At 42.8% G+C, this 12,034-nt stretch overlaps 1 protein-coding gene across 1 annotated transcript in view; it reads left to right on the forward strand.

The window, feature by feature from the left end:
- The window catches only part of RIN3 (Ras and Rab interactor 3), a 67,045-nt gene that overhangs the window by 20,607 nt on the left and 34,404 nt on the right, over positions 1–12,034 (forward strand). The window contains exon 3 of the mRNA XM_027746100.2: positions 1,868–1,982. Within this exon, the coding sequence (XP_027601901.1) occupies positions 1,868–1,982 (115 nt within the window). The remainder of the gene's footprint in view (positions 1–1,867; positions 1,983–12,034) is intronic.

Below are 12,034 nucleotides of genomic sequence, written 5' to 3' on the forward strand. Positions count from 1 at the left end.
CCCCTGGAACTCCATTTCTTCTGAATGGCAGAGGCCAACATGACAGCAGTGTGCGAGGTTGTGAAGCTGCCCCAGAGTTGTGTGTTCACCATGGGTGCTTTGAAGTGACCGGAGATGCCCTTATAACTGAGACTTGATTAATGATTTTATCAACTCACACTTCTCTTTCTAATATTAATATCCAGACTCCAGAATTAGCCTGAATTTTTAATTCAGTTTTTAAAAATACCTTGACTCTCTCTTGCCAAAGCTTGTTGTCAAAGAACAGATAAAGGTGAAGATTTCTTTGTCTTCATAGCAGCCGCTTCAAGATACAAGCTAAAAATATCCTTGACAATAAACTTTAATTAGAAACACACTTAAGATTTCACACAATGAAAAGAATGAGGTATTTTTCTTTTTTCAATTTTTTTTTCCCAAATTCCACTGGTCTCATTGGTGGGAACCAATGGCTACAGTAGTTTCACTGGTTCCAGTTAGAGACTGTGGGGCCTCTTATCAATGAGTATGAATACCTGATGGGATTGACCTAGGCCAATCTCAGTGTATCCAGTGAAAGGATGAGGTGCAGTGGGTGGAAACCAAAATACAGAAAATTCTGTTTAAACATTAATAAAAACTTTTTACTCTCAGCGTGATTGAATGTTGGAATAGGTTACTCAAGAGGCTGTAGAATCTCCATCCTTGAAGATAATAAAAACCTCGACAGACACCATCCTGAATAACTTGCCGTAGTCTATCCATCTTTAAACATAGGGATTGGACTAGATGATCTCCAGAGTTCCTTTCAAGCACACCAGTTCTGTGATTTCAGGACCACTCAACACACTTGAATGACCGCTTGACGGGTCTTAGACAAGCTAGGGGGACACGGCTTGTTCCTGAATTCAAGAAGGGCAAAGGCAAAGCACTGCCTCTGGAAAGTCAGACCCCTGTCAGTGATCCAGGCTGGCACTGCCTGGATGAGCAGCTCTGTGGGAGAGGACCTGTGGGGATGGTGACTAGCAAGCTGGGCACAGACCCACTGAGGAGAGGCTGTGGGACCAGGCTTTGTTCATCAGGGAGGAGAGACAGCTTCAGGGGGACCACACAGCAAGCCCCTCGTACCTAGAGGGAGGTCATGGAGAAGACGAATCTGGGCTGTGCTCAGCACTCCATGGTGGGAGGACAAGAGGTGACAGGCACACAAGGAAACCAAAGGGATTCTGACTGGGTACAGGGAGGCACATTCTCCCTGTGAGGACAGTAACTGGTGGAACTGGTTGTTTGCAAAGGCTCTGCAGTCTCCCAGATTCTCCAGACTTCTATAAAGCCCTGAGCAACTTGGTCTGGCCTCATGGCTTCACCCAGGAAACTGGAGAAGAGTCCCTCCAGGATAGCTGCCAGCCTGAATAACCTTCTGGAAGCGGGAAAAAGCTCTGCCAGGAGACACTGTAGCCACCAGAGCCTTTGTCCTTGTGTTCCACTCATGGACACTTGAATACTTTCCCACTCAATGTACAAATGACTCTCTTGCTTTAGATCTGAACTAGGACATTCAAGGGTGACTTGTCCATGATTTAGGGTACTTATGAGAGGAACATCACTTGACAAATTGTGAGTCCAGTTAGTGAAATAGATTGTCTTAGGCTTAAGTGGGACATCAGTGATGCATAGAAACTTCCTTTGCAGGCCTGAATTTCACCCAGATGAAATGTCCTTTTATTCATTATTTTTGTTGTAAAGCTCAACTAAGTGGAACGAAGCTAAAATAAGACCATTTAAAGTTGGATTGTACTGATAAAAATCTTCATTGACAATGACCTAAAATAAAGTTCGGAAGCTCACATAATGTAGCTGAGCTCTTGATTTTTTTCTCCTTTTTCAGATATTCTTAGTTAGGAAAGAGGGTAATGTGAACAACATGGTCCTCGCAGTCCGCCTGCCGGTGCAGAATGAGGATCCTGGTGTGCTGGAGTACAACATCAAAGAAGAAAAATCAAGTAAGGTCTTTACATTCTTTTGTCTTGCTCTGGTTATTGTACTGAATCCTCTTGTGATCACTGGTATTTATGTAATCTCACTTGCACTAAGCAGGTTCCTCTTGTGACCGGCAGCAGATCTTCCTTTTACAGTGTAGTTCAGTTAATATTTCCTGCAGCTGCTTTACCTCAGCTCCCCTGTGGTTCTGCACCTTGTTTTACATTTACAGACTCACAAAAGGAACATAAAGCACCTCCAGACGAGGGGGCCAGTGCTTTGATCAAGCAAGAGGAGCTGCCTTTCACCAGGTGGAAGTCCTGAGAAAAGCACAAGGCACTGGCTGACTAAGCCTTGTTAACTCACTGAATCTGTCTCTATTTCTGCCACTGAATTTGGGGGTCACCAGTTATCTGACTTCTGCTACATTGCCTTTTCAGTCATACCGAACAACCAGTTACTCCTAAACTGTTTTCAATACCTCACTGTTTCTGGGAAGCAGGTGGGCCTCATGGCTGGTGGTGTAGGTGCCATTCCTTGGATAGCCAAGTCCGTCATGAGCAAGTGAAAATTAACCCAGTTCCCAGCCAGCCATGTCTAATGCAGCCCTTTGTGTAAATGGATGTGTAAGGCATATGATTTCCACTTTCTAAGGAATACTTGTAAAGATGTGAATTTTAGGATAGTCATGGAAACATGCACTCAAAAGAGTTCATCAAAATAACTTCACACTGTTATTTATACAAATGCAGCTAAATCCTCTGTTGCTGAGCTCTGCCCCAAAGCCTGCTTGCCAGGGTGATCGTTTTATTCTCTGCTAAACCATTTGTGTTTCTGCAGATCGATGTTGTGACTTATTTCTTTCCCCTTGCTCAAATGAATTTTGACAGTTGCTCAAATGAACTGTTTCCTTCTCATACGGTTCCTTTCATACCTCTGCATCGTAAACAGACTTTAAAGCCAGAGGGACAACTGAATCTCTTAATCTGTTCTAATCTCGAGACCAGACCACAGCCTGTCACAGCGCTGCTCCTGCACAGGGCACAGCTGCCTGTCTGGCTGCTCAATTCCCCAGAAAGCTTTCTCTCATCCACCTGCTCCTTGGAGCACCCAACTGCAGAGATGCTGCATGTGTTCGGTGCTCTTGCATGAGGGCAGGAACAGCAAACCTTTTGCCACAGCTTAAGGTGCTCAATTAAGAACACAAGGGCAAGGGTTAGCTGCAGGGTAGGGGAACTCTTCTTTATTTAGCTATTTGAACTTGACCTAGGGCTTAGATTTTGCATGGTGGGGAATTGGGTTTTGATGATTCAAGTTTTCCTTTGGATAAAAGCTAAAAAATTGAATCCTGTCATCCTAAAAAATTTCATTTATAGAAATGTTACTTCTTGACTCCTGTCCTGTCCTATAAAATCTGATTTATTTGAGGACAAGCAAAGTAAAATGTAGTACAAAAGTGTTACTGAGCTAGCCTAGCTAGAGAGATTTTCTGCCATGCTTTTCTAACTTATTTGCTTGCTATTTCTTATTTATCCCTAACTTATTGCAAAATATGTGTTCAGAGACACAGCTTTCTTATAGGAACAAGAATTAAATCAGTTTTCACCACTTTCATGCAAGTGGCCAATTAAGTAGAGAAGGGTAGTTAAAATTCAGCTCTCGTTCAAAAAGCAGGAGGGCTGCCACCACATGTGCAGCAATCACAGTGGCCATGAGGCTCATGGTGGATATTCACGTTACTTTTAGCTGGAGTTCTGTTAGTGTTGAGCTGTAGAAAGCCTCTCAGTTCTCCATCCCGCACCGTTTTGACAACAACATACTGGGTATGGAAATGGTCATGCTTTTGCTTCCCTTCTCATTTAGGATAAGTAGTCTGGCTTTTAAGTTTAGAAGACATTGAATTAATTCCTGTTAGTAAAGCCAAAGTACTATGTCTGGTGCAAAAGGAGATGGTAAATCTGCATCATGGAGTCTAATACATTAACTTTGATATAATAACTTTGTGTTAATATATCAAATATATACTCCACTGCCTTCTAAACTTTTTTTCAAAAATAAAATTATGTGTTGTCTGAATACTTTAAAAGAATTAAGACTAGAACCTGATCTTCCTTGATAAGTACGCTGTTTTGCCTGGATTGCCTCAGCTTAATGAAGTGCCTTTCATTCTTCCCTGTTATTCTGTGTGTGTCAGGGTAGGAGACCTCTGAGCACCCCCAGAGATGCTGTCTTGCTGTGGAACGCAAGTCAGTTGAAAGTTCACTGTTACACCCCTGAAAGTGTGTAAAACACCCCATCTTGCTTAGCCTGAGGACCACTGTGAACTAGCAGGGTTTTTCCAAGGATCTAGCCTTCAACTTTAGAGAATCCCTCTTCAGGGAGGGACTTGCTGCAAGGAACTTTCAGCTTGACACTGAACATTACAAACAGAGGTGAATCCTCCGAGAACTACCTGCTCTTTGAGTCTGCCCTCAAAAAGGACCTCCAAAAGGATCATCTGTAATTCCCCTATCATTCAAGGTTCCCCCTTCTCGGCTGTAGTGGGGACCAAGTAGCTTTGATTTTGCTGGCCTGCTCCTAGTATTTCCTTTCTGAGTTGACACATAAGCAATGATCTGTGTCACGCACCCCTTTCTGAGACCTGGCTCCTCCTAAAGGGTTTGAAGAAGTGGGAACAAGTTCTTCTCCTCGTTACCTCAGTTCAGCTTGTTAGATTTCACAGACTTGATGCATTCAGATGTAAACTGAAAGCTGAATTTGCCTTGACAAATATAGTTCCAATTTTATGGAGATCCTTCAGTTAAAATTCAAGTTGTAACCAGCAAAATTCAAGTTGCAGCCACTTACTATTTTGAAGCACTTTGCCAGCTAATTCCTGTCCTTAGGAGGACTCAGTGCAATCTCAGTATTACAAGAGACACAAAGAAGGATGTGCTAACCTTAGAGGTTGACATGATTGCTGATTGCTCTGTGCCATCTCCACAGTGGTATCCACCTCTTACTTTTACCATATGCAGCTTTAAATAGCAGCAATTTGCTGCATAGCTGTTTGTAAAAAGTCATTCTCATCCCTTCCTACTTTTCAGAAAGTATTTGAAGAGGCTTTCCCTGGTGTCATAATGACAGTAGGGAGGTTCTTGCCCAGCCCTTGTGATCCATATACAGATAGCCATTCAATGATGTATGAAAAAAAAAATGCAAGCTTCTTAGCATTGCACTGCTAAATAATAGTGGATCATTGTTTTTCTCTTTCTTTTCCCCATATCAGATCTGCTTTGTTGATGTTTGGTGAGACATTTAGGGAAGTACAGTTTTCTGAGGGGAAGACTGGATTTAATTGTGATATATATTTTTTTTACGTGGAAATCCCCAAAGAACCCACTAGGTAAGCAAATCAAGAAATGAAACCTTTTTTTTTTTTTTGTGGAAAATTTTCACCTGTTCTCTGAAGTAGCCCTTAGAGTCATGAAACAGGAGAATGGATTTTAAAAATTTCTTCTGGTGCTTCCTCTTTGGGTGTAATTCCTCCAGAGACAGGAAGGCTAAATCCTGGTGGCATCAAAAGGTATGGTAGAGACCAAACAGCAGATACCGGGTGCTATGTGGTTAATCAGAAAGTTGTGAAACCTGGCAACTTTCAAAGCCTTGGATCTCTGTGGTTTTGCTCTCGGCCTGAAAGATCCCTTACTTCTTACTCAAAACAGTGGAAATCTCCCAGAGCTAAAACTTGTTACAAGATTTCTTCCATCTAGAGATGCAGTGTTGGGAGCTACCTCCCAATCTCTGCTAAAATCTTGACTACTTTGAGAACTTTCTGTTCTGAGAGTTGTCCTTTACTTCTGCTTCGTTCCAAGATGGAGCCCTGGACTCTCACATCCCAGGAACTGAGCACCATTTCCTTAGCTAACTCCTGCCCTTGGCTCTGCTTAGCAAACTGATGGTAACCTCAGGTCAATTCCCCCTCCTCTTTATGCATATGCCACCAGAAGTCATTCCACTGGCGTCAGCTCCATTGTAGCAGTATTAAAAAGAAAAGAAGCAGATGTTTCAAGTAAATGTGCATTTCTGGAGTAACATACACGGAGAGCCTGAAAGAAGCGTCTGAGTATGATAGGCCACGTGGTGTAGGTAGTGACAGTAGCTTTTACTTTCACAAAGAGTTATGAAGACACCTGCCACAGGGGTTAAGTCCTTTAATGGAAGAATGTCCTAGAACCATAAACTGAGGTTAATGCTTTCTTTGTTTCTGGGAAATTTTGTGAATAATAGCTGAAAATAATTGATTTCATGAAACACATGTATTGACTACGTATTTCTCAGGAGTCTTTCACATATGCTTTGGTGTGGAATGTGTAGTAATTGTTTCCCAAACTCTTCTGTATCAAAAAAAAAGAGGATGGGATTCCATTCCAAATAAGCAAAATGACACTAAACAGAAGTATCTGCAATTACACAGAATAAAGAAGAACATGTTATTCATGTTACTAGAACTTTTTTATAGATATAACAATGGAATTGATTTGCCAAGTCAGTACTGAACTCTTCAGGATCATGTCCTAAGTAGTTCGAGACTGGCCTAAAATTGCCACGGGTGCCTGCTCCTGTGATTGTGCTCCTGCCTTCCATTTCTGCAACTGGCTTTGCTCACTTGGAAGTTTATTTTCCAGAGGCAGTTCGCTTGAGCCCATGTTGTGGAGTTGCTGTACTTTTTCCTTATTTAAGCTATACCTGCATGGGGCAATCTGCCATCGGGTGTAACTGTTCAGAAGCATCTTTTTCAGCAGACAAGGCCAAGGCTGGGCTGAGACCAACAAAATGGATGATTGCACAGCTGAAAGAGGGGTTTGTAGTGAAGTCTTGTCTGTAGTGTGGTTATTTAATTTCTTAGAAGAAAATTATGAAATTTAAATTAAAACTCTGTGTGCTCTGACCCTCCCATCTTCTCTGGAGATCAACTCTGAGTAAGCTGGAGCATAACGGAGGTCTTGAAATAACCTTTACACAATCAAACGGGAAAACAAAAATAAACAATCACCAAGTAATACGAAAATGTCCAGAGCACGGTTAATACCTTCTTTGAAGGATGAGATGTGGTGCCACTGGACACGGTAGCTTATACTCAATTTCTGGTTTACGGACAGTAGCTGTACTTCAGGTTATGTGGTTTGGGCTTATGGTAAGGACCCACAACAGACCTTGACAGAAGAAGTACAGGCAATTACTGCACTCAAAAGCACTTTAAGAGCAATCACTGAGCGCTGCTGCAAAATTGCAAGTCCGGTAGCAAAAACTATGTTGATAAAGAAATCCAATGTCTGCCCAGGTCACCTTATTTAGCCTTTCTTAAAGTCAAGCTGAGCTCAGGAAGTGCAGACTGGAGTTTGACATGAAATGCTTGACATAGACAGTAGGGATTTAGAAGAGCACTGCAACTCAAGTGAAACACATGGCAGCAGTTTACCTGCCTGGTTAATGCTCTAACTGCTTTTACCTGTTTGCCATGAAAGTTCACGAGGACCTGACCACTTTGTACATTCACCTCCTAGTGGACTCTATTGATCAGGACAGACAGAAGAGTTACACCAGGTATAGAGGCAGCAGGAAGGCAGCCTTGCTCGGGAGACCAAACAGCAATTTAGATGAGTAAAGGTGCTCCTTTCAACACTGGATTTTAGGAAGGGTGAAATCAGTTGGAACAGATTACTTAAGGGCTAAGATTTCACAATATACTTTCTTGCCTTAATGTTCCCAAATAGGTGCTGTCTAAAGCTGTGAAAGCAAGCAAAGTCAACTCTGTCAATCACTACCAAGTTATTTCAGTCGCTTCAACACTGCCATTCCTCCTTCCCAAGTATAGACAGGGGAAAACCCAGTTTTTTATTATAGACCAGTGTAATTTGCATAGGATAAAAAGGACATGTAGCAGTAACAGATGGTAATTAAACTACAGTAATCAGGCAGCAACATGTTTACAAGAGGGGCATTAGAGTAAGAGGGGTCTAGACTTTGTTCATTTTTGCAGGCTTAGCTCTAAACAAAGCTGCTGAAAGCCCTGGTCTTCCATCTCAGCTATCATGAGGTGAGGGATCTGGGCATGCCTGCCATGAGGGCAGGGCTCAGATACAAAGGATACAAATTCCTGCCTGTGTCCCTGCATGGGTCAGTGGGTTCAAGTGCCATGCGAGGGGACTCACGAAGTGAGCATGAGGCAGGGAACAGGAGGAAGATAGACAAGGGGCAACTCAGTAGATGCTCTCTGTTGGCTCAAACACCTTCAGATGCTGACAATGGACTTGCTTATTGCCCTCTACTGGCACCCTGGCCGATATGGCCAGATACGGTCCATTATGGCAGATTTTCCTGTTTCATTTTGTTAATGTTTATTTTAATACATAATGCTGAGGCTGGATTAGCAAACTCAGAGACCAAAGTACTCATTGCTAACATGTCATAGCATGGTCAGGTGGTACTTTCCGTGTGAACTGCATTGAAGTTCTGCACAAATGAGGTCATGGGAAAAAAATAAGAGGATAGCTCAGTTACTGCAGCATACTGACAATTTAGCTCCTTTAATGAGAATGGCCAGTTGTGCAGATGAACTTTGTGATATGAATATTGTTGTGGAAGTGTTGACAGCTCTTGCAATAGCTTCCTCAGTTTTGCAAGTCTTTTTGCTAACACTCTGCCTGCTGGAATCAGGAAGTAGAATGAAGACAGATAGAATTTTTTATTTTCCAGAAAAAGAAATAACCATCACAAATGCGGAGAACCTTAACATTTTGGAAATACCCAGAAAACAGAAGACATAGGAAAACAACCTATAAGAAGGCAATCTGCCATTTTAAAAATTAATTTTAATTGCATTTATTTTGGATCCCTTCTGAACTAGAGTGAAGATGAAAAAGGTAGAAATCTGCAGTATTGACTGAAGTCAGAAAGATGGGATCTTTGACTTCATGAATGTGAATAAACTGACATATGTGCTGGTATTCATGCCCCTGACTTCTAAGATGAACCATTTATTTGGGTAGCACTCGCAAATTTTCATGGGAGTGTTTCAAGGCTAGATTAATCCTTGAGTGATTTGGTTTGACCTCATGGATGACCCTGGTTTAGGCAGGAGTTTGGGCTAGAGACCTCCTGGGGTTCCTGCCAGTCTCAGGGATTCCATGAGAGGGAACCAGCCAGTGAGTCTGAGTCAGGCTGTGGGCAAGTTTGGGGCAGACGGCAGTTCTCAGAAGGGATGCCTCAGTAGAGCAGCAAAAGCAGTTCCCATTCTCTAAGGACCAGGCTCTTGGTGAAATACTGCTGAGATTTACAGAAGGATGGTGGTGAAAAAAATCAATAAAACTTAAATATTTCCTGTACTAGTGTCTCTCCTGTGATCTCCCCAAAACCCATAACCTTCCTTTCTTTGTTTCCTTCTCTTCTTGTATATGGAGAAAGACAGAATATGCTCAGTTTATTTAATCAGTGCAGATTTGGAGTTACCTCATATCAGGTACCTCAACATACGTGAAAAGACCCAATAATGCCCGATGGATGTAATTATATGCCCCTTACTATATTGGAGAGCTAAGCTTGCTGCAGGCTGAAATAGATCTCATCATGTGGCATCAATAGCACTGTTTTTGCACAGATATTAAAGAGACTTTTCAGTTGGAGAGGGACAATCCAAGGGGTGAGTGTACGTTCCATGCTTCCCAAATCAAATCTAACAAGACAATCTCTGGCTTATCAGACTGCAGGCAGAAGGGTCCGTCAGCAAGCATATTTGGTTACTTCTGTTATCATTGTAATGGTACCACGGTTCTTTTTTAAATGGTCACTTTGACCAGCACAGTTGTCCTCCTTCAGTGAAAGCTCTGCAGCTTTCAACGCTGAAAAGAATAATTCTTAATTCTGCAAACTAAGGCGTGAAAAGCAGGGTAGGACTATTTATACCTTTGATTTCCTCTGAATAGATTAGAGGTTGAACCTGACATTACAGAGCAAAAACATCAAGGTAGTCCTTTTTTAGGGTTGTGTGGGGTTTTTTTGGTACCCCATGCTGCTATTCAGCAATAAAGCAGACAAAGAGGAGACTGCCTTGGCAGCCACCTCATGAACTGCCCTGGAGACTTGTCTACCAGCCAGGAAGGTCATTAGGCATCTTCAAGTTAACTACAGAATATGCCTTTACTGAATATATATATATGTGTGTATATGTATATATATGTGTATGTATATAAGGCAAAAACATCAGTAGTCCTAGTAACTAGTAGTTAAGATACTGTAGCCTCATGAGCACAAGTAAAGTAGATGGAAAAGGGTGTAGTCACTTTCTGTAGGAGAGGCAGGAGCCAGGTTTTATGTGGGTTCAGATTGTAACTTTGTGCTGACACTACTGTCACAAGAAGAGCTCTTGCCATTCCTCATCTGTCAGTTGCTTGTGTCCATGCATCATGCCCCTCTGGTCCCTGCCTCATGCAGGTTATAGCTGGGAAAGAGTAAACAATGTGGATGTAAAAGCAGAAGGGTGTGGTGAGGCAATGCTTCCTTAGAGGTGCTACCATGTGCTGGGTTATGTGAAATAAAGTCTGGAAAGAAGAAAGTGATAAGGGGCTGGAGTGGCTAAGGGATGACATTGGGAAGGCAGACTGGAGACAAAGGTCTGAGAACGAGGTGGAGAAGGGCAGTAGGTGACCAAGGATGGGGTCACATCTTGTAGTGCTGGATGACTGTATGAGCATCCAGTGTGCTCTGGGCGAAGATGAAAGAAGGCTGATCATGGAGGCAGGAGCCCATCAGAGCTGCTTTGTTGTGCCAGGAGAGCAGGCTGCAGACATTGTGAAAGCACTCTTGGGATAGGTGGGAACTCGATGCCAACCTGTGGCCAAATTGCCCCACAGCCGCCAACCTTACTGAGGCAGAGCATCATTGGTAGTGTGCTGAGAAGCTGCCCTTTCTCCACCCTGCCTAGCTGAATTCAGCTGACTTTTCCCAAGGAACTCAGTGTCATAACACTGGTTTTATTGCCTGAGGTCTGAGGCACAGGTTGCTGAAGGGGCTTGGCCAGCTGTGCATCACCAGCCCTGAACAAGCGCAGCTCCTGGCCAGCGCTGTATTTACTGGGCTGCAGGGAGACCTTTTGCCTGCCAAGCTTTTGACATTGTTCAGCACTGAGGTATCAACACAACTATTCAGTTTTTTGGTATGCTTTCTGTGTATAGCCTGACAGGCAATTCCGCTGTTGTACTGTGAGGAGAGTCAGTTTTTCCAATTTACTTTAGAGGAATGTTTCCCTTTATTGTTGCGTGATGGAGCGTGTGATTGAGGCAAAGTAAGAAACTGTTCTGGGCCTGATTAGCCTGAAAAAAGCAGAAATGTGCTAGAAAAGAATAACAACAGTTATCAACACCCTTGGGACAGAAGATCCCTCTTCCATTCTTTCACCCAAACTGGCTGATTACATCTCAATTAAGAAATCATACATTTCAGAAGCAGACCTTGTCCAAGACTATTTTTTTTTTCAAGGATTAGCCAACTGATGACTAAAATTTTGTATATTTTTAGCAGGGGAGAATGGAAAAGCTGAATATGTAGTTAACATTAGGGTTCAAATTTTAAGGAGTTTAATTGCATATAAGGAGGCCTCTGGGCATGCACCTAGTATCCTATTTTCCTCCTGTTCAGTGCAGCAGACACCTTGCCATTAAGGAGAGCAGACTGAGGAATGTTATCTTTTAATGCAGTTCCTGTTGCTGCCTATAAGATGTAGAGCTACCCTAGTTATCTTCAGATTAACCTCTCTCAGACACAGATAACAATCTGTCTGCATCATCCAGGGCCCAGCATGGGCTAATTTCCCCTGTTTCTGCGTGTTTCCTATTAGAGAGAAAAGTCTACCATTGCCTATGCAGCTTCTTGGCAAGAAAAAACCTACCACTGAGCAAGTCTGCCCCATGGCATGGGATAACTGGGCAGCTCAGCCCCAGCCCTGGTCTTCAGCTTTGAGAGTGCCTTTTTGCTTCTCCTTTCTGCTGGATCTCCTCTGTCTCCACAGGCAGGACCAGGTCAAAGGCCATCTCTGTGT

The sequence above is a fragment of the Pipra filicauda genome, unplaced genomic scaffold, assembly GCF_003945595.2.
Source record: "Pipra filicauda isolate LSUMZ 115617 unplaced genomic scaffold, ASM394559v2 scaffold27_size4233163_pilon, whole genome shotgun sequence".
Lineage (NCBI taxonomy): Eukaryota > Metazoa > Chordata > Aves > Passeriformes > Pipridae > Pipra > Pipra filicauda.